The following is a 25,146-nucleotide window of genomic DNA, read 5'->3' as shown; positions in this document are numbered from 1 at the left end:
TTTTTGTCCAATTTGTTTTCTGCTACATATGCTTGGTAAAAAAAAATCACAATAAGCGTATTTTGATTGGTTTGCGCAAAAGTTACTGCGTTTACTAACTAAGGGAAAGATTTTTGTCATTTTTGTTGTTTTTTTTTTTTTAACGAGTAATGGCGGCGATCTGCGATTTTTTTGCGGGATTGCGACATTGCGGCGGACAGATCGGATCCTTGACTGACATTTTTGACACTTTTGGGGGTACCAGTGACATTACTACAGTAATCAGTGCTATAAATATGCACTGTTACTGTAAAAATGACACTGGCAGGGAAGGGGGTTAACTTTATTGGGGAAGGAGGGGTTAAGTATGTCCCTAGGGGCGTGTTTCTAACTGTGATTGGACATGACTACTGGTGTAAGAACAGAGATCAACGGTCCTACATAGTAGAACCGTGTGATCTCCATTTTTACACAGGGGAGAATGACAGGCGGCTTTGTTTACATTAGCCGCCTGCCTTTCTCCCTTCACGGCGAACGATCGCGAGTGACCGGCGGGCATCGGGTCCGCCGGTCACACGCACTGACTTGTTAGGGAACGAGCCGGGGCGGGCGCGCGCTCGCCCGCTATTGGCTCACAAGCAAGTGACAGGCTAGTGACGTACCAATACGTCACTTTGCCTGACAAACAAAATGGCCACTGCCCCCACCTATTACTGGCCTTCATAGCAAAGAACACATGGAAGGGCTCCATACATGAAACAAACAAAGGTAAAATTCCCAGTTCAATCTGCTAGCCAGTCTGCTTACCAACCAAATTAACCTGTCTAACAGTTTGCGTCAAAACAGGGGTTTAGTTAACACACATTTGCAAACGCATGTGAAAGCTGCAGGGCCACGCCACGGCTCCCTGTATTACCTGCAGTCCTACTCTAATGAATTTATAAGAGCCTTCACAGTGGAAGCACATGCAAGCGAATGGATAGATATGGGGCAGGTGAGCCTGGAGGTGGCCCATCCCTCCTCTGAAAGGTAATTGGGGGCATAATGGAAGCCCAGCTGATAGTATTACAGCAAAGGCATCCAGTATGTCCACTCACCAGTACACATGAACAAAGCAGACTGGCTAGCAGATTGAACTGGGAATTTTACCTTTGTTTGTTTCACGTCACTTTGCCTGGCCTGGGCTGACCGCCGCAGTATATGTACTTGCGGCGGTCGGCAACCGGTTAACAAACGCACTAAATCACACAGAAACCATTTTGTGGCCCTCAGAGGTTTTGGTCATAATGTGCAAGCATTCTCAACACATGACCAAAGCAACCCTCTTCACAGGTGCAATGTCCTTGCTCCCATCTGCCATGAGCATTTGCATTTTTACCTAGTCTTCAAACCCTGTTGGGTTTAAAATCTTTGGCTAACTTTATTGGTGAGGTAAGGATGATGCAACTCCTTTGCATGCACACAAAAAACATTGTGCTGTGACTATATACTAAAGCTGGCCATACATGGTTTGTTTTTTTCCTTCAGCCAGTGGGCTAAAGGAAAAAAAAACAAAACCAATTTCCCCATCCACACATTCAAGGTTGATGGGGGAATCCTCCATGCTGTGCCAATGTATTCTGACAATGGGGAGACCCCCCTGCTCTCAGAATACACAGATCAACACTGCAGCTGCTGTCTAAGCAACTTTTATCTGACAGGGCAGTTGAACAGAAGTTGATCAGTAGATCAACTTCTGTTTAGCTGCAGTGGCCACACATGGATCAAAATCCGGCTGGTCCCTGAGCATTAGTAGCTCAGTGTGCACGTTGAAAAAAAAAAATGTTGACAGGCAGGATAAAGCCTTAGAGCTTAGACAGGTGGGGATGCTGCAGGAGGGAGAGGGCAAGAAATGGTGGGAGTTCAAGTATACAATCCTAGAGAAAAAAAAAATAATTTTTTCCAATATTTTGGAACTGACAGAGAACATTGCTTTAAGCACATAGCACTAGGGTGTTGCAGGATTGGTGCATTGGGTACAGTTGCCACCACTAACAATGTCTATATGAGGCTTGTATGTTCTCCCTCTGAATAGTTTTCCTCCTGATTCTCAATGCTGATGTGTTAATTGGCTTCCATTAAAAATAGGCTCTAGAGTGTGTTCCTTCTACAGAGACATTGATAAATGTAAATGTTCTATGGACTTTGCTATGCAATTTGAAATTACTGTAAATAAATTGGATAAAAGCTCTCATGCTAAAATACTGTAAGTAAATTATTGGATAAAGGTATGCTAATACCTCAAAATTACTATCTGCAGCAACCTTGCCATACTTACTTTTCTAGAGCGACTGCGATATCCTGGAATCCTTGTGCTGTAATGTTGTTCTTGTCCAAAATCACAGTCCTACCATAAGAACACAAAGAAGATGTTACATATATGCAGAAAATTCGCCCCACAGCTTGTCTTTCATTTAAAATGGTTCGACCTTGTATACGAGAAGTATAGAATCTGAACTAACCTTATAAATCATTCTCTACTATTGTAGTGTTTTAGAACTTTAATGCATGCTTTCCTTTGATTAAAACATGTTGCACTAACACAACTAGCAACAACATTATGTACTAGCACCAAAAAGATTATTTTTTTTAGTCAGCCATGTACAGACCCATTTAAATGTGTTTTCACTTTTTTGTACCAGTACCCTTGAAACATGAACATGAATAATTATATGCACGACAATAATGATTTTTAGTGTTGCAGGCAGCAGCTTTATAAAAAGTGTCAGTTCAAAGGCATAATCTTTCTTTCAGACTGTAAGGTACAAAAATATAACCAGGGTCATTGCTGGATTTTCAGAACTGATACATGGGATCTAATACAGCTATATAGGGGTTAACACGCAAGCAAAATCAAGCTCTTCCACGTCCCCTGAATGCTCTTGTTTTTGTGCAGTTCAAAAATTGGAAAGGTCTAGTCACTGCTGGGCTGCATACAAATGTAAGGGGAGAAAAGTCATGATTTCCTGCAGCACAACAATCAGGTTTGTTCGTTGTCTCTCACCGAGTAATCTTTCCATGTAACTCGCACCTAACATATGACCTGTGCTTCATGCACTAACCTAACGGCACAGACAGCAGCTAGTCATAAAAAAAAGCCTGAGTGCTGAGTGAAAAATGCTAAATGACAAAAAATACCACTTAGAACTATGCATGATCCCTCAAACGGTCAAGAATACCTTGCATTACTCTAACCACAAAAAATGCTGGGCATTTTAACACCTGTAGAAAAAGTACACACTGAAAAATGTACATCTGATTTTAAGGCAGGTTATAAATGCAAAAGGAAGCATGTTAAAGGGTTTGTAAAGGCAGAAGGTTTTTTTTTTTTTTTTTATCTTAATATTCTATGCATTAAGATTAAAAGCCTTGTGTGTGCAGCAGCCCCCCTAATACTTACACTCTATTCAGTGATGTCAACCACACTCAGTTAGCCAATCAGAATGGGGGGGCGAACGGCAGCTTTGTGTCTGAATGGATACACGGAGCTGCAGCTCAGCTCAGGTACCCCCATAGATAGCTGCTTGCTGTGGTGGTACTCAAGAGGAGTGAGGGGGCGGGGGCTCCAGCCAGGAACCTGAGAAGAGGGGGATTCGGGCTGCCCTGTGCAAAACCACTGCACAGAGAAGGTAAATAGAACATGTTTTTTAATAGAAAGAAAAAAAAAAAAAAAAACACAAGACTTTACAATCACTTTTAGACCAAGCTGCATAAAGAGAATGTTTAGATAGTTAATTGTGTTCAGTGGCTATATCAGTATTACCAAAAACGCAGAAATACAAGGAGTCATATTAAATTGAACTGTATACAAAAATGAACAACAATGATGATGGTAAATAATGCACTGGCAAATGGACCCAAAGAACCCCAATAAGCTCTACCCGTATCTAAAATGGCCCACTATATTATTAAAATACATCCCCTCCACCTTAAAAAACAGACATCATTTTTAACCACAATCTTTGGTAAAAAGTCTACATTTTTATGTGGTTACTCTTCCTCTTCAGAAAGATTACCAGGTCTTTACCATATTCCTTGTGCAATAGCTATACATAAACTGTACTATTAGGATTATATTGTTGAAGGGTTGGCCATAATTTTCAAGGGTTTCAGGTACTGGGCCACAAACAATTTGTTCACCCAAGAAAAGTTGGAAATATTGTTAAGCTGGCCATAGCTGGTTCAGCAGGAGCCAGATTTCAATCCATCTATGGCCATTTTTGGTCAGGAGCAGTCTAAGGACTCAACTGAAGCAGCATTGCAGGGATGAGGAAGTCAGGAGGAACATGGTTACTCTATGGTTTCCAGGGTCACTGGAGAAGCTAATTGATTGGTGCTGTCGCCCCATGTGACAAGCAGCCATACTGGGTCAGGCAGAGCCTATCTAGGGCCCCGACTCCCAGGCTTGGTGCGCATTTCATATATGGGTAGTGTAGGGACACGTCACTCGTCTGACAAGGACAGTGATTAGCAGCAGTAATAAGTTCCTGATAGGTAGAGAAAGGATAGGGACATGCCATCCTACTTGGAAACCTCCCCTTTTGGGTTTGGACTGGTCAAGCCAGATTCCACCCCTTCATAACAGATGCTGTTGGCACATCTGAGACCTGGTCTGCTACACGTTGCTGTTACATGCCGTAAGTGTTCCCAGTCAAGTGTCTTCCCGCTGGATCTGTTGTGAATTACTGGATTCTGCATTAATACAAGTTTTGTTCTCTGTAACCAGAGTCTGTGTAATTACTGCCGCTTCACCATGCTGCACCTCACCTCAGGCTGCTGAGTTGTGAGTGTTTTCCCATGGCGAGGAAGTCCCCCCCCTTCCATCAGAATACATTACTGCAGTGGGGAGAACTCCCTCCTCCACCTCAAATGTGTGGATGTGGAATTAGCAGTTTAGAAAAAAAAAAAAAATCCCTCTATGGCAGCTTTAATTTGTTCAATAGATTATCCTTATCTAAAATCAATAAAGTACTGTTTTTTAACAGTTCAGGTAGATAACTTAATATATACAGTAGCTAAAATACATATACCCTGTATCTGAACGGTTATACGTGCAAAAAGATTTTGTAATTTTCTTTATCCAGCCACTCCTTCCAGACAGAATTACAGTCGTTATCGCACTTTCCTTCACTTTTGTTAAATACCATTTTAGTCAATGATCTTTGCCCTGGCTACTGACTGGACATTGAAAGTCCATCACCACACTTTCATCATTCTATCAGCATTAATTAGTATTACAGGAAGAGAATATAGAGACAGGTTATGGTACTTATTTACATTTAATGTTTTATTTTTAAATACATAATTGGATTACATGTCTTTTTTGTATCTGCCTGGAGTTTAGCTTTAAATATTAAGGGTACAAGTTGAAAAAAGTAAAAATTCAAATGACTGTGCAAACACCTCATGCCATTTTTAACGGACTTGCATACTAATAATATAAAAACCAAATTGAACATAAGGAAAGGTCAGAACTCACCTGAGCTTCGTGTTGATCTGCAAAGCTTTAGCCAGCATCTTAGCTCCCATGTCTCCCATGGCATTTCCGCTGATATCTACTTTGGTCAATGATGTATTACTACCAAGAGCATTTATAATGATTGTCACATCTGTCTTTAGCTTAGAGTCTGCCAGTGACAATGACTGCAAGGGCTGCAAAGACAATACATTATTTTACTTGTCATGTAGTATTCAGGCACATTTCACATTTCAGTGTCTCGCTTAAACAAAAATAAATAAAAAATTACAACATATCAATATATCTTGCATTTCTTGTATGACTAAGAAAGGAATAATGGGATTTTTGACTTACTGTAAAATCCATTTCTTTGATGTTCATTGACGGACACAGCTCCTGATTCTTCTTAACCATTGGGTTATACTGCTCCCTATAGTAGTAGGACACTAGGCAGGAAAAAGCTTGACTACGCCTACCACTACTAGAGACCACTAGAGACCATGGATCCTTGTCCCATTTCACCAGAGTCTCTTTAGTAGAGTCATTGTGTGGAACGGTGCAAACAGACCGCCTCGAGGGTGGACATAGTTAGGCCCAGCACCTGCATGCAAGCCCAGAGGGATGACCGTCTGCTTAACAACAGAAGCTGAATTGCCTACTGCAATGTCTGGAGTTTTTCCAGAGGAAAAAACATGCTGGCTAAGGCAGAGTCCAGAGTCCGACTCAGATAGTCTAGTTTTGGACAGAACCAAAGCGGACTCCTGAAGGTTCAGAATCCAACCAAACTCCCTCAGAGTTTGCAGCACAATCTCCAGTTGTCCATCAGAGCAGTCGGAGACTCCGCTCGCAGAAGATCGTCCAGATACCCCAGTACCGCGATCCCCCACTGACTCAAATAATGCCAGCACCAAATGTGAAGACCCGAGGAGTGGAGGCGAGACCAAAGGTCCACGCCACAAACCGTTAATGCTCCTCGCCCACGGCAAAACTGAGGAAGCGATGGTGACTGGCACATATTAGATTGTGCAGGTAGGCGTCCCTGATGTCAACAGAAGCGAGAAAAAATCCCAGACGTAGGGACGCCACTACCGTGTGAATGAACTTCACGCGGAACTTCTGTACTCACACAAGCAGTTTAGCGCCTTGAGGTCCAGATATGGACGTAACCTTGCCTTCCTTCCTAAGAACTAGAAAGAGGTTTGAGTAAAAACCCCTAAGAACGTTCCGAATCGGAACCAGAGCAATCACCCTTTGAAGCAACAAGTCTTGCACTACCCCAAAGAGACCCGTAAGTGATCTGGCGACAAAAGCAGGTTGGAAGGGAAGAACCTTTCCTGAGGATAAGACCAAACTCGATCTAGTAGCCTGACCGAATAACTTTGTGGGCCCATGTGTCCTATACCATACACGGGTGAGGGCGCCCCTTCATGCAGAGGCAGCCTTGTCTGCAGGTCTGGAAGAGCCCGCTCTTTGAGAACGTCACCGGATGTGACGAAACGCATCAGGACATGGACCGCACAACGTAACTCACGCGACTTACCATTGGAACGCAAGCCGGATTTACCTCCGCTTGCCACTCTGCATGGTTGTACTGAATGTCACGGACATCAGCACACTAGGTCCTTGCTGGAACTTGCTGAAATCTTTGTCAAACCTTGGAATTTTTGGGGAATAAACCTTGAACCTACAATATTACACTATCTGGAGTTTCTCTTCTTTCCATTTCTTACTACCTGAGCTGCCTTATGGAACGCTGAGGAGAAAGCCAGTGGCATAGGAGGATCTTAAAGGGAACTTACCATTAAGCGCGATTGGTCTCAATATTATAAGATATGTGAGACCCACTACATTTGGTAAGTTACCCATCATATAAATTACTGCACGGGAAGAAGGCTTCAAGCACCTGCACTTTACCAGTCACCATATTGTATTTTGAAAGAGCACTTGCACATTTACCTAAGAAAAGGGATTTGCACGTATGTTTTGTTTAGAATTTATGTACTTCAGATTTTTTATATACTTTGGTACACAGGAAAACTTTTTTATTAATTAATCTACGTATAGACTTGTAGATATTGGAAAATTGATTTGCACAAGCTATTTGCACATTTGCACTTATATTTGCGGGTTTACAGATTTATTTCTATATATATATATATCATTGCACAGATTTATGTTTTATGTTTCTTTATAATATTTTAGCAAGCGCTGTAGATAGCCCTAATTTTAGGACTATTTTTTTCAATTTTACCACTTTTATACTACTGCTGCTGCTATTTTATATTTTTATAATTTTACACATTTTTCACATATTTAAAGGCAATTTATATTTATATGTAATAACATCAACTCCTAGGCGCAGGGAGTACAACCTTTTTTCGGAAAAGGGTACTTGTTTTTATATGACAGATAAACTGTAGCCCCTGGACCAACTGATCCGCCACATGCGCAAGACAGGGGGAAGCTGTTTCCCCTCCAGGTCCCGGTGTAAAAGTTTAGCTTAAGTGCCAAACCAGCCACAGCGAACATATGGCGAGCCAGAGCCTCCGATCTTTTATCAGCTGGATACTTAAAGGCCGGGGACTCCTCAACCCGAATGAAGATGGCTTTATTTAACCTAGTCAGGTGGGACCGTCCACCTTTAATGCAGTTAACCCTCATAAGGACACAGCAAGCAAAAAGCACTTAGTGGGGTTGTCCAAAATGCAGTGGTTCTGGTTTTGTGACAATGTTTTCAAAGTAAACGGAAAAAAGAGAACACCCTCGCCACTTTGAAGGGCATGTGGGTGCCAAAAGGGACCAGCTCCTCAGACGCAGCATCAGCCGCAACCTCCTTTTTTTAAAGTGTCACGCACTGACACAAACAGTACATCCACCAGCACCTTTTCATGTGTGGCTAAAGGAGCAGGGGAGCCATCCTTACTATCTGAGCACTCAGGGTGCGTGGACGCAGACCCAGTACTCAACTGGAAAACATAACAATCAGGGGAGGCCACCAACTGCGATCCCGCAAAGGGGACGCTGATAAAGGGCCGACAAATGGACCACCTACTTGACCCCACAAAAAAAACAAGGGGGTCGTCTCCGAGCCCTCCATAGAGTGCATATTAGGATATAGCCCCCTTAAAAGAGGGCCGCCCTCCGTGATGTGGACGCGCAGGCAGGGTACCCTGATGGTCCCGCAGCGCTAAAAGGGACAGGTGCCCCACACAATAAAGGTGGCAAGGCTGTCCCTTCCAAGGGAAGCGCCAAGATGACCACAGGGCCTAGCAGGCCGCAAGCCACGGCCTAAAATTTTAGGGAGGTCAAGCCGCAAGCGGGGATTTCAGCTAAATGCACTGGAGGTGCCCCCTAACAGGGGTGCCCGACTCGGCCGCATGGCCTAGTAGGCCGCAAGCGATGGCCAAAATTTTTATGGGTGCCCAGCCATTTGGACGCAAGCCACAGCGGAGCCAACCCCCTAGGAACAGTGGAGGGGTGGGCGGATGCCCAAATAGGAGGCAGTGGCTTCAGCCACCCTCACAGGAGCCGCCTTATGTTGTTTCCGACTAGAAGGCCACAAAGCCGTGGATCTGGCCGCGTGAGGTGCATACCTGCAGATGTTAAACTATCCGCTTCCCCAGCCCAACAACTGCCACAGGGAGCCCAGAGGACATCCCTGCCGCAATCACTAATCCCTAGGGGGCAGGGAACCCTGCTCAACCCCCGTTCTGCACCAGGAAAAACCTGGTCAGCAGCAACTCCAACCAGCCCCCCTTAAGAGCATGTGGCAACAGCCAGCTCAAAAACCTCACCCAGGGAGGGGGTAAAGACCCACAGTGACCACCAAACTTTTAGAGGGGCTGGGGGGGACCCGGGGGTCCCACCGTCTTAGGGAGGGGCCCACGTCCACCCCAAAACCCTCCAGGAATAGAGGGGGGACAGCTACTTGCCATACCAGGACGAGGGTTGGCACCACTCCGGACAGACCACTGCTCCACCGTAAAGTAGGTGCTGTTGGCCAGGAGAAACGATGTGACTCAGGTCAAAGCCAGGTCACATGCAATAAGTTTACCTCACAGCCCAGCCACCGTCCAGTGGGGCTATGTTGCGGCTTACCTAGCACAGAGCTGCGGTCTGCAAGCACTCGCTTGCCAGACTGGGGGGACTCTCTGGATCTAGATTATACAGTCTGTCGCCCAGTCCGGCAATTGATTGTTATTTTGTTCTTGGGAGAATCTACAAATATAGGAAAAAATTCCATTTAAAAAGAAAAAAAAAAAAAACTCACCAGGACCAGAGATACCAGCAAGGAACTAGATCTTACTCCTGACTAGGCAGAGAAAAACTGAGTGCCTTTAACTGAGAGTGGGTGTATACCCCCTGGGATTGCCCATAGGTGTAGTCAAGCTTTTTCCTGCCTAGTGTCCTACTCCTGTAGGGGGCAGTATAACCCAATGTTAAGAAGAATCAGGAGCTGTGTCCGTCAATGAACGGAAGAGAAAAAATGTTTTAGTCGTAGTTGGGATTTAACAGTTCTATACACACACTAAAGCTAATGAGACTATTCACTGGTCTGCATCAGGTAACAGCAATCTCATGTATGGAGTGTACACCATCAATGCTCTTTACATTACACTTAATGGAGGAATCCAGATGAATTTCCATAGCACTCAAACAACCCTTGTAGCTCTGAGATCTCATAATCTCTACTACCAGGAACACTGCTATTATTTAATTTAGAAGACACAAAATTGATTAAACAAGCTTTATATCACAGAGGAATGTTTACAGCAGGTATTACTAAATGTGAACTGCAGAGAAAATTTAACAGTCTGACTATACATACATGTCTAATAAATTAGAGTTTCAGATTATATACTTTATGTTATTTTAAAAGTTATTTTACCCAAGATTACCCAACTTTCACCTTAAATTCACAAGTGATTTAAAAAATTGTAAATCTTAGGTGAAAGTTGAGTGAATCTTAAGTGAAGACATTGATAATCAGAACAAAAAGTATTTAATTTAAAACGCTGAATTTAAAGACATGCAAAAAGTGTTCAGCCTGTTAAATTCCCTTTAGATAGAAATACATAAAATGTATTTAATTTAAATGAATCGCTAATAAACAAAAAAAGGAGATGAAAAATGAACCAATTAACCCAACACTCTGACATAATACGAATATATTACAAATAGTATTTTAACATTCGAATATAAACATTATTTTAGGCTACCTAGTGAAGCATTCATATTTTAATTTTGCATATTGTTGTTGTCAGGAGAATACTATTGTGAAAGGGTCCTAATGCATTTGCTATTCTTTGCCATGACGAGTACAAAAATAACAATTCAAATGGTATTGTTTTTTTTTATTAATTTCCTATAGACCAATTCCTCCTTCCTTCTTTTTTTTAATCTTACAACAATTAAAGCTGTTAATATTCTAAAAGGCAAGTGCTTTGCTGTGAATTGGCTGGTGCTAGCAATAAATACGAAGGAATAACAATGATTCTGGTGATGCCAGATAGGTCACAGCTGGTGTGAATGGGGTAGTAAGTGGTGGGATGTTGCAGGGAACACAGAGAAAAATCAGACACCTAAGCTTAAAGATACAACATATGGTACTGCAATTTTGTTTTGGTGGCCCAAGGTAAAAGGAGCAGTTATACAAGTGTTGCAACAGAGAAAATCATCCCAGGGGATCAAAACCATTTCTTTGCATGGGGCATTTTGCAATCAATGCCTGATACGAGACCCTCGACTTCTACTATATGTCACATACTGCTTAAACAGTCAAAATAATTCTGCATACACGTGTTTCTAAACTGGCAGGAAAAGCCAAATATATATTTGGCAGACTATTTATAGAATATGGTATTATATAATTTGAAACATTTCACGCCATGACTGTTCAGAGAGGGGAACAAAAACTCACTTGCATCAAAGCATTAAATACTGGAAAAGTACTGACCTTAAAAAAAAATAAAAGAAGAAGAAGAAAATAAAGCAAATGTGAATCTAATAGTGAATGAGCCAGAGGCATTCTTTCCATGATGAAAAGTAACACTGAAGACACACATTAGGAGCGTGAATAAAAAAGGATATTACCAGATGAAAGAGAAAGCTTTGAGAAAACTGGAGGAAGCTGTAAAAATGAGCAGCCCTCTCTGCGGGGAAAGTCAGTATTTTAACAGAGGTTCTCTTGCATATTTAAACTCTCCAGCAGGTTATTCTTACATGTTGCATTTACTTTAGAAATATGCTAATAGGAGTAGAATTTCAATCCAAGAAAAAACAAATTTCCCAGAGAACTCAAAACACTGACGCTATTGTTGCAGGAATTATTCTGACATCAGCTTCTTGGAAGAGTGAAATTTACAAACCTCTTATAACTCCATGAAGCTCAAAGCCCACGATGAAAGAATCGGCTATGTCTGTGTGCTTCAGACAACAGCGGGCATGATTCATAAAACATAGGCATTAACTGGTAGCATTCCATCTGTCATCATGTGCAGGTCAAAAAAAAAAAAAAAGCAACGCTGGTTTGGTTACCAAAGGAAATACCTCCACCAGTCTTTGAACCCAGCACCCATACAATGCATGCCCATTTTCCCTATTTAAAACAGCTTATTTTGTACTTTTTGGAAGGACTGCCCCCAATTTCTTGCAGGATCGGCTTTCTTTGGGTCACTTTTTTTTTTTTTTAATTTGTACTTAAGTATGCCGTCCCAATGTATCTACCCACTGCTCATTTGAATTTATCTACTGTAAATAAAATCCTCTAATCTTCTATAGGTTTTCTAAACTTTTTAAAAGTTCCATAAAGTTTACACAGGTTAAATGTGGGTATTGAGGAAGAGGGTTTGTCCCCGAAACGCGCCAACCATTGAATTTCAGTTGGCCCTTTGACGGGAACATTGCGATCCGCTGGAGTTTTTGATATTTATGCATACTGCTTTTATCCGCTTGCGAGTATCCATTTGTCTTGGTAAATGTAATACATTTGTCAGTGGTAATGCACAAGGTCTTTGCGCCCTCGTGTTTTTTTTACAGTGTATCAAGTATTCAAGTCTGAAGAGGGCTGCGCCCAGATGGGGCATTGCTTACTAAAGCACAGTTAAAAAAAAAAAAAAAACCTGGATTTAGTGCTGGAGTGTTTTTGAGAGTCTTAAAATTAGGGTATTGACAAATGTGAATATCAAATCTAACAGACTTTGGTAATGCAGTATAAAAAGCAAAGAGGGTGTTCATAGTGCAGTAAGCAATAGCAACTGTATTTTACCTTTCATTACTCAATCAATATATTATCAGACTGGATTCTATGGATCACTGCAATTAGCATGTTATATCAAATAAGGCCTGCAGTTTTAGTGGTAACCACTGTCACCCATACATAACCATAGTCAGGGCCGGATTAAGAGCATCATGGGCTTGGTGCTGAGGATTTTGAAGGGCCTTAAGGGTCGTGCCTTGGCATGCACCAAGAGGAGGAAGGGTGCAGCCATGCATGCCTAATTCAACATGGGATGCTGTCTCTGAAGCCCATAAACACATCCATGCATCGGCAACTGTCCCTCCTTGTCCGGCCTTTTTGCTGTGTGGGGAGGTTCTGAGGGAGCTGCCTGGGGAAGCAAGCATAGAAGCCAGACTTCTGTGTTTACAAGTGACAGAAGAGCGGTAACAGTGAATATGGCCAACCCGGGGCCTATATAAAGGTAGGGGCCTGGAGCTGCAGCTCCAATAGCCCCTATGTTAATCTGGCCCTGACCATAGTCAACCAAAGACTTTAGAGAGTGGTCAGGGACGCAGACACAGGTACAAGATCTTTTGTCTAAGAAATCTCAGCATAAACATGCACCCTTAGATCACACAGCCTTGAATGATTTCTGGAGGATAGAGGGTTGATAACTGGAAGGCATATTTGGAGCTGGCCTTCCCTTGGGGAATTTGCTTTAACATTTAAAACAGGGAATAGCCATTTCCTCCAAGAGTGGTCATTCAGGAGTCACACATAAGAATCTTTCCTTTATCATTATCACAGATGGTCAAGAAGCATTACTCACCGATTCTTCGTCTTGTATCATATGTACCAAATTATCCAGAACAGGGGTTAGATTTCTACAAAAGCAAAAAAAAGACATATTGCTTTTGTGGCAAAATTTCGACTAATGTAGTTGTACAGAGCATGTAATACAGAGAAAAACTTACTTGGATTTCATGTTGTTAAAATTCTTCCCTAGTGCCAGGTGTCTTATAGACCGGTTTTTACTAAGCCATACTACTAAAGTTGAAAGGTCAGATTCCAAACCTGTGAAAAGTAGAGAAATGTTCCATCAAAATAGTAGCAGAAAAGAGATGGTTGGTGCTGCAGCAACATTTTAGTTAGAAATTGTATTTCCGCAAGCTTTTCAACAAGCATATATCAGAGAATTGATTGTTTACTCTTTAGAGAATGTTTTTCTGCTGGAAAAGACAAATAGACTGAACACACAGTGGGGACCAGATTATTCATATTAGAAATCTCCTTGTTGCACTGATGTTTACTGCACAAACATGATAGGATAATGATCCTAAATGCAATGAAAAACCGACACTGAAACCTAATTAACTCGCCGTTCATTTCCTTTTTTGTGAAAACAAGTCAAGCTGTACTCAACTATGCTCCAAGCCAAAAAAGACAAGAGCCATAGGAACTTTGTACCTTGCCTATCCTACTCTACTTTTGTTGAGAAAAAAAAAGTCTCCTCTGGGTGATCTATGTTCAGTATATTGCAAGGATTTTAGCAAACGTTATAGCAGATTCCTTTCTGTGAAGAAAAAAAGCTCTAAAGTTCCATTATATCCTTGCCATTGATTCCTGAATGGGAGGGTCTGGTTCATTGTAACTACCTGGTAAGCTTTAGTGTTTTAATGAGGAAAGTTACAGTTACTGCATCCCTTGGAAGAAGTTACCCCTAGAGAGTATCTCATCAAAAATGAAATTCCTATTACATAGGATGCCAACATTTTACTTGTGTCTTATTGCTGATGTCTCAGAAAATCAGTATGCCAATCACACGAGGATAACCTTTCTTGGGAGTTTTCTACACCAATTTTGTACAGAATGCTTCTGGGTCGTCATACTGCTGTGAATTTGACAGTTTTAGGAAATTACAGCAGCTTCAAATTGAAATGAAAAATGGGTTTTCTGTACTTAACGTAAAATCCCTTTCTCTGAGTTCATCGACAGACACAGCGCTCCACTACTGGGTCACTGTCCAATCCATCTGGAGATGGTAGCTGAAGAAATGGCCAAAAGGACTCCGTAGCTGCCAGATACAACCAAATCGTACAAACCACATCCAAGGTATGCAAAGCAAATTCCTTGGGATGAGCCGGCTTGGGACACAAGGAAGGCAATACAATGTCCTTATTCAAATGGAAGTCAAAGACAACTTTGGGCAGGAATGATGGACAGGTACGAAGAACCACTTTATCCCTACAGACCAACAAATAGGGACTGCAACAGGATAATGCCACCAATTTTCGATACCCTGTGGGCCGAGGTAATAGCCACCAAGAATGCCACTTTCTGGGATAACGTAGGCAAGGGAATCTCCCAAATAGAGGTTTCTGGAGAACCGAAAGCACTAAGTTTTAATCCGATGGCGGCAAAAGAGATCGTATAGGTGGAGCCACATGTCGAACCCCCTGAATGAAGGTACAGATTAAAGAGTGCGTGGCTTGGGGTCGCTGAAAGAAGATTGCCAAGGCAGATACTTGGCCTTTGATGATACTTAAGGCCAACTTCTGCTCAATGCCACATTGAAGAAAAACTAAGATCTGAGCCACAGAAAAGGATTGAGGATGAGCTCCAATCGACTCGCACCAAGAAATATCCGCTTTCCATGTACGAAGGCATATCTTGCTGGAAAACGACTTCCTCGCATTCATTATAGTAGAGATTTTTTCATCCAGACAAACCTCATCCCTCAGTACCTGGCTTTCAATAGCTAAGCCAATAAAACCAGCGACTGTAAAGCAGGATGGTAGATCAGCCCTTGAGACAACTGGTCTTCTCTGAGAGGAAACCCCCAAAGGAGTTTACGACCACCAGAATGATCGGAAGATCCTCGCCCTTGATTCCTCACAGGAACCGTGGAGGAAACCTGAGCCAAGGAGGATACATGCCTACCGTGGCCCTTGGACGCATGCAGCGTCTGTCAGAGGAACCAGTGACCTCACCAGGAACCTCAGTATCCTCCTGTGGAGTCGAACCTGCTAAAGGAGCTGCATGTAGGACGTGCAAACAGAACTGTCTTGAAGGAGGATACCACCAGACTCAGAACCTGTATGCAAACCAGCAGCCAGTGAATCATGGCCTGTGGTTCCTGAAGTTTGTCCAGAGGAAGGACCACCCTGGTCAGACTTCGAACCAGATCTAGGTTAATCAATTCCCTGGACAGGGATAGGGGGGACCCTCAGGTATTTCGGACATTACCTGAACCTTTGCAGAAATTAAATCCGCACAAGGAGACTCCGGACCTAAAAAAGTCCAAAACGGTCCAACTTTGCCCACTTTTCTGAGTACCCCCAAAATAAACATTTTGCGGATCTTCTTGACGCTCACAAAAGAAGTCCACAAGCCTGGAAACCAGCAAAGATGCCCCTCCCAACCTCAATAATGGGTGAGGGCAGGAAAAGATGGCTCTAGGCTTACCAGACCAAGGTTGCTTGGAACCTCCCGGGGAAGATTTGAAAGATCTATTTCCCTTGTTCTCCAACCCAGAAGCACAAAATATTTTTTATGGGCTTAGGAGGGGGTCCCCCATCTGCGGCGAGGTTCCTTCCCTTTCCAGGATTGTGGCAGGAAGGTACTCTCCCCCCCCCCCCCCCCCCCCCGGTGATACCCTTAATGCTGTCCTCCAGAGTATCCCCAAACAGGCGATTGCCTTGAAAGGGCAGATCAATGAGAGCTTTCTTAAAGGCTTGGTCTGCAGATCAATTCTTAAGCCACAGTACGCACCTAATCACCACCACTGAAATAGAAAGTTTGGACAGCAGAGGAGCTGTATCCAAAGCTGCATCACAAATAAACTGCAGCCTATGGACCAACTGGTCTGCTAAATCGCCATAAGCAACAGGAACCTGCTGATTCCCCAGACCCTGGCGCAAAAGCTTGGCCCATGCAGTTAGGGTCTGAGACACCAGGGTTTAGACAAAGACTGGCGGCAATGCCGAACCAGCCATAGTAAACGTGCTGCGTGCCACAGCCTCTACTTTCCTGTCAGCTGGGTCCTTAAAGGATGGGGATTCCTCTACTGGGATCATGGTTGTTTTATTTAACCTGGAAACAGGAGGGTCCACCGCTGGTGGACTAGTCCACTTTTTTAAAAGAGACTCCTCAAAAGGGTAACAGCAAAACGTTTGTGGACTACAAAGGGTAACTTTGGTTGTTCTCATTCCTTACAGGAAAACCTGTCAAAATAAGGCACATAAGGAAACACCTTTGAAGTGCAAGGTGACTTCTGTGTACCAAAAGACACAGCCACGTCCGTCTCATGCACTGCAGTGATAAGTGCGTCTACCGGGGCTTTTTCATTCGCATTCGTGACCATGGAGGAATCATCCTCACTATCAGATCGATCTGGGGGTGTGATATTAAGCCCCTTAGGACGGGCCGCATCCACGGTGGCATCAGGCTCAGAATCAGATGAGACAGACTGAGCAGGAGAAGGCGGGGGATGCTTCCTCCTGGGTCTTTGCCCACACGCCACTTCCACCCAGGATACTAGGGACTGTAGGACCGCTGTCAGTGCAACCATGGAAAGCTGGGGTTCTGAGGGACCTCTCACCTCCATAAGGGGGTCAGTGGGGGAGATGGGACCCTGTGGCTCCATTAAAAAAAGTAAGACCTTGCAGTACAAAACCTTTTGGCACCACTAAAGGATCCCTCCAAACCTCAGGGTACTCATCAGCAGATAGATAACAAGGACCGCCTCAAGAACTCAACCCAACCAACCGGAGGAGAGCTAAAAATTCGGACCCAGCAACACCATGGACGCCATCCCTTTTCATATGTTCTGGGCAGAGAAAGAAGAAAATGAAGAGGAATAGGAGGAGCTTCAACATCCCCACGAGGCTTCAGTCATCTCCAGCGCCTCCCAGACTAAGAGAAAATGGCCACCATGACAACGGGCTACACAAACATGGCCGCCTGCCGGAGACCAGCCAAACCAAAGGAGAATATGGCCGCCATGACGTCATCGGAATTCCCCAACATGGAAGCACGCTGCCAGAATCTTCCCTGCGCCCTCTGCAAGGGGACCCTCCCCCTGAAGGTACTGTACTCCACAGATAGGACACCCGTTCGGGGAGACTCCGGTGCACACTCTGCACTGGTCTCTGCACTACACCCTCACTGCAACCAGTTAGGGCATGCACCTAGGGGTCTCCTACACTGGGATCCCTCCAGACTACCAGGGCAGGACACACACTATCCCAGGACTATCACATTGTGGGGATGGCTGGGGAGACCCTAGGGGTTTCCAATGCATCCTCTGCCCTGCGACCCCCACCAGACTCCAGGTCCGGACAGGGGGAAAGGGAGTGGGAGAAGCTCAGCTCAATCAGGGATTTCAGGATGGGAGAAGGGAACCTGCAGGCAGGTCAGACCGTCCATGGAGGTTACCTGTGTTCATCCCAAAAAACCGCCAAAAGGGGAGAGGGAGGACTGTACTTACCCTTCCATGGTGCGGGTGAGGCTCCAGACAGAACTCCTCGCAACCAAAGCGGGGGAGCTGTTGGCCAAGGGACCGCTGCGACTAAGACCAACGCCCGGTCGCATGCGACCCTGCAAAACGTTTAACTCATGGGCCAGCCTCTGTTCGTGAAGGTTATGTCATGGCCAACCTAGCGCGTAGCTACAGTCTGCACGTGCTTGCTGGCTGTTCTGGAAGGACCACTGGATCTATATTATCCAGCCCCGTCACCCAGCCCAGCAGTTGATTGTAGATCTCCCAAGGGAAAAAAAATAAAGGAAGGAGAAAAACTGCTAGGACCAAGAGATGCCAGCCGGGAGCCTAGGTCCTTACTCCTGGCTAGACAGATTAAAACTGATTACCTAGAGCAGAGAGAGAGGTTATATACAAGTTGAGGATGGCCCATGGGCATAGCCAGGTGTTTTTTGTTCTGTCTAGTCCTACACATGGAGGAGGCAATGTAACCCAGTAGTTAGGATCTATGAAGCGATGATTCCGTCGATGAACAAAAGAGACAAGATCTACTTACCAGATCCTCTGCTCCACCAAACTACTAGACCAGTCCCCACAGTGCCATGCATTGGATGTGATGATGCAGGGGACAGTCCACTGCCAAAGCATGGGGGAGGACCATCTGCTGTGGGAGCAGAGGATCAGGTAAGTACAAGTGCTTTTACTCGCCCCTAGAATAAACAAGCAGTTAACCCTTGCGGTACAGGTGTACACCACTGCAAGTAAGAATTTTCAAATTTCCTGGAACTGGTAGTCAGTACTTATATTCTCTCATTAAACGTTTTAATTTACCTTTTAGTGAATGTTCAGGTAGGCTTAGAAAAACCGGCATTATAGGGTTGTCAAAAAACAGACACAACCTGATCAATTTTGTTTAAACAACTATAGGGTTAAAAATATGCACTTGGATCCTCCTGTCAAAGGAGAATATAAATGGTAACATAGCAAGATAACTCCACCACTGACCTAATTAATCATTGAATACAACAATAGGAAAAAAAACAAAAATATCCAGCATAGTCCTTTTCTACTTTTATGCTTGCTCAGCAGATATTGCCTGGTGTAGGCGGCTGACATCCATAGATATCAGGATAATCTCTTGGACTGTCATGTTTTGTCGCTGGTTACTTTTAATACTTTGCTAACTTCAGTAATATGCAAAAATATTCACTTACCATTATCCGAGATATCCAAGCTGGTGATGTTATGAATCTCTGCTATGCAGCCTTCTAGTACTTGAGCTCCTCCTGACCTTAGCTAAATACAAGGTACAAGTACAATAAGAAGATATAGCACTACTTGTGATATACAGGTTATACAGGTGACATATGTAACTAAAACCAAGAAATAAAGATATTAAACATAATATACTATAAAGGACTTTCAAGGTACCACAGCATATATAAAAGAATGGTGTTGTGCCTTGGTATATGGTGGGGTACCTTGAAAGTCATGTGTAGTTTATCTCATAGGGATTTTCTCTGTATTGTATAATATAGTGAAAGATGCGGTACCTATAAAATCACCCATTTAAGGGGAGGTTATTACCCCTACCCCCCATACTTATTGAATGATATACTATAGGCCAAAGATCCACCATTTTTGCCAGCCTTAAGTTACAGAACTAAAGCAAGGGGTGTGGAACTGTAATTAAAAAACTGAAATGCTGTCTAGGTTTGGTTTGGAACTAATCTAGATCTTCATGACAGCCCCATGTTTTGAAAACTAGCACTTAAGGTTTTCAGCAATAATTAACTAAGCCATTAAAATCAATCTCTGACTGCAGGTTAGATTCCAATTTTTAAGGTTTTTTTTAATCATAAAATAATTCATATGCAAAAAGTTTGTATCAAAAACAAGCATTTAATCTTCCTGTTTTTTTTCCCATGAAATTAGGCAGCTAAGAAACACCTTTGCTTTGCTATAATTTTTGTCAATCACAGTTTAACAGCTTGTCATTTAAGTATTATTATAACAATAAATGAAACGCAAAAGGTAAACAATGCTTTAACAAGAAAAATATAATTAAATAATACTTTTATTGCAATGATCCAAGCAGCAATCTCCTAACTAAGGTTTTACACACAGCCAAAAGATACTTGGTAATCTTGGCAGTATTTATTATCCAATGCTGCTCCTAAAACGTTCAGTTTAAAATACCTAAATACAGTTCTGGTGCATCAAGACAAATGATGTGCAAAGTCATTTAACAGAAGATATGTATACCACTCAAGGTAAGTGCCTCACCGCAGGCTTCACTGCAAAATCTCCACATGCCAATCTGGCTTTTTGCACTCAAGCAAACTAGTCAAAAAGAGAAACATCACATGCCAGGCTGCAGCAACTCTTCTAATTTATTAACCAGCAGTAGGGGTCACCTCTGACATGTTTTGTACTGAAAAGTGTTTTTTTCTCTATTTTTTTTTTTTTTTTTTTTAAACGAGGTGACCCCTTCCTGCTGCTTAATAAACAGGAAAAGTTGTCAAGTTTTTCAAATTCCTACAGTTGGTTTTCTTAAGAAAACAGTCATAGCCCTAGTAGAAAATCATCTTCCCCGCCAGTATACTGCAGAGAGGGAGCCATGCTCTCTGCGTGGAAGCAGTGCGGTCTCTGCAGAGGTCCAACATGCTGCCTTTTGAGTCAAGCCCATGGTAGTGCTGACAGCTTTACTGATTGCAGAGATATAGGTCTAACTGAGCAGGGGGTGTGTCAGACTTCTGATAGAAGGACACTGGGGTTGATTTACTAACTGGGGAGTGCAAACTCTTGAGCAGTTTTGCATAGTAACCATTTTTTTTTGTCAGAGCTTAAAGTGTTTGTTACCCTTAAAAAAAAATGTATCCTGTTCCCTTAAAGCATGTCATACAGCACAGTGCTTGTGCTGTGTAATTTGGCCTATTGTATCACCTGAAATACCTGGCTGATCCTGCCCTCCCCCCTGTACACTGACCACAGTTTATTATGGTTGCTGAGCCCTGACACCGTGGTCAGTTTACCTGCCTCCATTATACACTGCTATCTGCAGCTCTCCTCTGTCTCCCTCTGTCCTCCTACCCCCTCCCCTCTCTGCCTATCAGTTCTCACTAGCGCTGCTCTGCTCCCCTCTCTGCTGCTACAAAACTATGATATTTATTCCATCCCCATTGTTCGATAAGAACATTTGTCCTAGTGTCTGGGCTTTATTAAAAAAAAAAAAAAAAAAAAAAAGCAGATTTCTACCTGATTTCACAGCGCCTTTCCGGTGTTCACGTAACTCCTTGCCTCTCTCCTCTTCCCCGGCTGACGTCAGTGGGAGTTCTTAGCCCCAACCACTGGAGCTAGCAGACAGGGAAAGGAGAGAGCTGGGAGTCACGTGAGCGCCGGGAGGCTCCCAGCTCCCTCCTTTCCCTGCCTGACAGCTCCAGTGGGTGGGGCTGAGAACTCCCATTGATGTCAGCCGGGGAGGAGAGAGCTGAGGAATCAGGTAGAAATCGGCTTTTGTTTTTTTTATAAAGCACAGACAATAGGACACATGTTCTTATCTAACATTGGGGATGGTAAAAGGTTACATAGTGGCTTAACCACTTTAACTAAAGAAGCTGAAGTTAGGAGCTGACTGGTTGCCATGCACAGTTGCACCAAATTTTGCACTCTCTAGTTTTAGTAAATCAACCCCACTGTTTCCACACAGAGAGCAAATATCATTCTCTGCAGAATATTGGCAGGAAACAGGCTTTTCTACTCAAGCTTAGGCTATTTTCTTTAGAATACGGACTGTAAGGCTGTACCACCATTTGTTTAGATGCACCTGGAATGTATCAAGCAGATTTACACTGAGCAACCAATTGTGCTTTAACATTTTCATTTTTCTTCATGATAAATGTGGCTTGAAATGCATATAGAACACTGATCAATAGAATATCACATTGAACACAAATCTACAAGGGCTTGCGTCCTTGTGCCCGGTGACATGTACAGTCTGCTGTAAAGAGAGCCAGCATTTAGCAAGCTGAAATATATATTCAGAATTGCAGAAAACTGTAGCAGCATTACCAAGCTGAAAGACACATTCTAAAGAGGAGTCCTTTTCGCCCCACGCAGACAGAAAAGTCCCAAGAATGTGCTTACACAAGCAACCTCATGCCACCAGAAACATGCATGTTTTTTCATGAGTCACTTAAGGGGCACCATTGATTAAAATGTCAATTTTTTTTTATTTCTACTCCGAGCAAAACAAAGCACATTTGTACTTTTTTTGATGTAGATGTTAATGAACATAACGTGTGACAAGAAATAAATGTAATTAACCAAGTTCATTAAAAATATTTCCATAGAGCTATGTTCTTTCTCGGACTAGAGATCGCTACACAATTCTTTGCTGCATAAATGTGAAATGTTCTATAAATCAGGTACACTGGAGAATATTCACGCACTGATAAGTCTAATAAATGACTATCTGCTTCACAAAGGAAGACATTTGTATTCAAATGATAGACTGAGAAAGCCAGTTCTCAATCAGTTATGCAGCTCTGACTATGTAACATGCGGCAGAGGAAATACTGTGCCAATAAATTAATGGGGAAAAAAAGAATGCAACAAAAACTTGTTTAATGCTAAATGTAAGAAATGTTAAACAGGTGCTTGCTAAATACATAGATAATACAGCAAAGAAGTACAAAATAAAGTGAGAGACTGCGATAAGACACAGAAGGTACTTACACAGTGACCAAGCTAAGGGAAGCATTTCAGGGAAAGCAGACAGAGATAAGTACACAAAAGATATTCATGCAAAACCATATAAATTATAGAATGGCACAATTCAAAAACACATAATGAACCTTCCTCTAGAAAATATGCTGTTTGGAATCAAGTTCATTTTTTAACAACTTGTTAAATCTGAAATGTTTCAAGTCAATAATCCACTTGTGAATCAAACATTTATTACAGAAGCATAGTAGATTTAGCATTTTTTAATCTTAAAACTAGACCATAAAAAGCAAACAAACTGATCAACTGCTAGTAATCGAAATATAGGATCTATGACTTCGTCTTTCAGAGTCACCCAAGGACCCCTTCTTTTAACATGAAGTTAATCAAGGACAATGAGTTATAAATCCAAAATTGATTTTTCAGATTTTGTCGTTTCTGTAAAATTTGGTCACAGTTTCAGATGGAGGTACTGCTTCAATTAAAGATAAATTCTAGATATTTTGACATACTTACATCAGTCTATTTTGGACCAATGTAAGTATGTATGTTCCATACCTGTCAGATCTTCCAGGGAGATGGAAATCACTTAAGAGGTGCTTACTACAGTGATTTCCACTAGTTTCTGGGTCCTGTGCCAAGCAACTGCATGGCTACATTATGAACACATGGGGTCGATTACTTGGGACAAAGGTTTCTCACATACACTTGGTGAGGGATTTTAGGATTTTTTGGTGACCCGGGTAAAACAAACTTCTTTTAGAAGAAGCGTAGCAAGTCCTGTCCTGTTTCCAGGAGCCTGGGGGCTTTGTAGGGCTTTTGGAGGAATAATGCCGCTATTCCAAGGTCCACATCTTACCTGGTTTCCCAACTAATTTTAGGGGACATTTAGAGTGCTTTCACAGTGGCTGTAGTGTGGGTGAACTACTGTGTACCCGTGGTTTTCTTGTGGGTTACTTGCGGTTTGCAATAGAGTTTCATTATGTCCTGTTGTTTTGGTACATTTTCGGAAAGCACACCAAAAGTACTGCATGCCGCATCTTTATTGCGCTTTCAAAAAACACACTAAAAACATGAAACATAATAGAAGTTTATGGTAAACAGTGGGTACACTGGGCTGCACCCATGCTGTGGCCAAACTGCAGCATGGCAGTGTGAAAGCACCCTAAAGCTGGATACACACTATACAACTTTTGTTGTTAGATTTTCTTTAGATTTACCTTCAACTATGTAGTGCAGGGGCCTGCCTGATTGCATTCAAATTGAAAGTGTTTAGATTTGACCTCCTATTATATGGTTTTGGTAAATCTAAAGGAAAAAATCTAAAGACAATTGTATAGTGTGTATCCAGCTTAAGGGCCGTTTTTGTGGCAGGTCTGAACGGTCACCCCATGCATCCCTATGGGGCATCGGATGTCAGCGGAGACATGTCCGCTGACATCCGATCTGATCCGTCAAATCTGGACAGATGGAAACCCTATTTTCCATCCGTCCAGCGGATCGGATGAGAACGGACCGACGGTCTGTTCCCATCCTATTTCCCCCATAGAGATGCATGGGGAACTGACAGCTGTGTCTCCGCACACAGCTGTCATCCTCCTGCTCAGCGGGGGATCGGCGGATCAATCCCCCTGCTGAGAAAAATGGACTCCGTCCAACAGACGGAGTGTGTGAAAGTGGCCTTAGACTGAGTTCACACTTTTCCACAACACACATGCATGTGCATTGCAATGCCATCACATTAAGGCAACAAAGTTCCAATGCACATGTGTTGCAGCACATTACCATGCACAGTAATGTACTACCATGCACTGTGTTGTGTTACACTGCCAAAAATTGTGCCTGTCCATTTTTTGGGTGTTTTGGTGGTCTGCTCTAATGTAATGCATCTTAACGCTTGACAAAAAGGCAATGCACTGCAACAGAAGAGTGTCAAAATCCAGCATTAAGCTCTCACATTTTAGGCCTGGAAACTTTGTCTGTCTTCGTTAAATTACCTAGAACTAACTACCTTATCGGATATTGTAAGTTCAAAGACAGAATGCATATACTGCCTTTCAGTTCAATGAGCAAATAGGAATTGGACTTTGTATATAAAATGGTTTATTTTCACAAATCATCCACTGCTATACCTTTATTTATATCCATATTCTATTTAATTAGATCTTTAAATAATAATAGATGGCAATTTGTAATTTTGGATTTTAGGTCTTTTAAACACACAGCTCAAGTATCTTGGGTCAGGAC

The 25,146-nt window shown here is 42.7% G+C and overlaps 1 protein-coding gene across 2 annotated transcripts in view; it reads right to left on the bottom strand.

Annotated features, from left to right (window-relative positions):
• Positions 1-25,146, bottom strand: part of CARMIL1 (capping protein regulator and myosin 1 linker 1) — a 477,665-nt gene that overhangs the window by 166,791 nt on the left and 285,728 nt on the right. For both annotated transcript variants that reach the window (XM_082259259.1, XM_082259260.1), the window contains exons 18-22: positions 19,389-19,470; positions 13,670-13,769; positions 13,525-13,579; positions 5,498-5,670; positions 2,297-2,365 (exon numbers count right to left, since the gene is read on the bottom strand). In XM_082259259.1, the coding sequence (XP_082115385.1) occupies positions 2,297-2,365; positions 5,498-5,670; positions 13,525-13,579; positions 13,670-13,769; positions 19,389-19,470 (479 nt within the window). The remainder of the gene's footprint in view (positions 1-2,296; positions 2,366-5,497; positions 5,671-13,524; positions 13,580-13,669; positions 13,770-19,388; positions 19,471-25,146) is intronic.

Source organism: Pelophylax lessonae (assembly GCF_965119305.1).
Source record: "Pelophylax lessonae genome assembly, chromosome: 5".
Classification (NCBI taxonomy): domain Eukaryota; kingdom Metazoa; phylum Chordata; class Amphibia; order Anura; family Ranidae; genus Pelophylax; species Pelophylax lessonae.
Note: the sequence above shows the minus strand (reverse complement) of the source record. Positions and strands in the feature narration are given on the sequence as shown.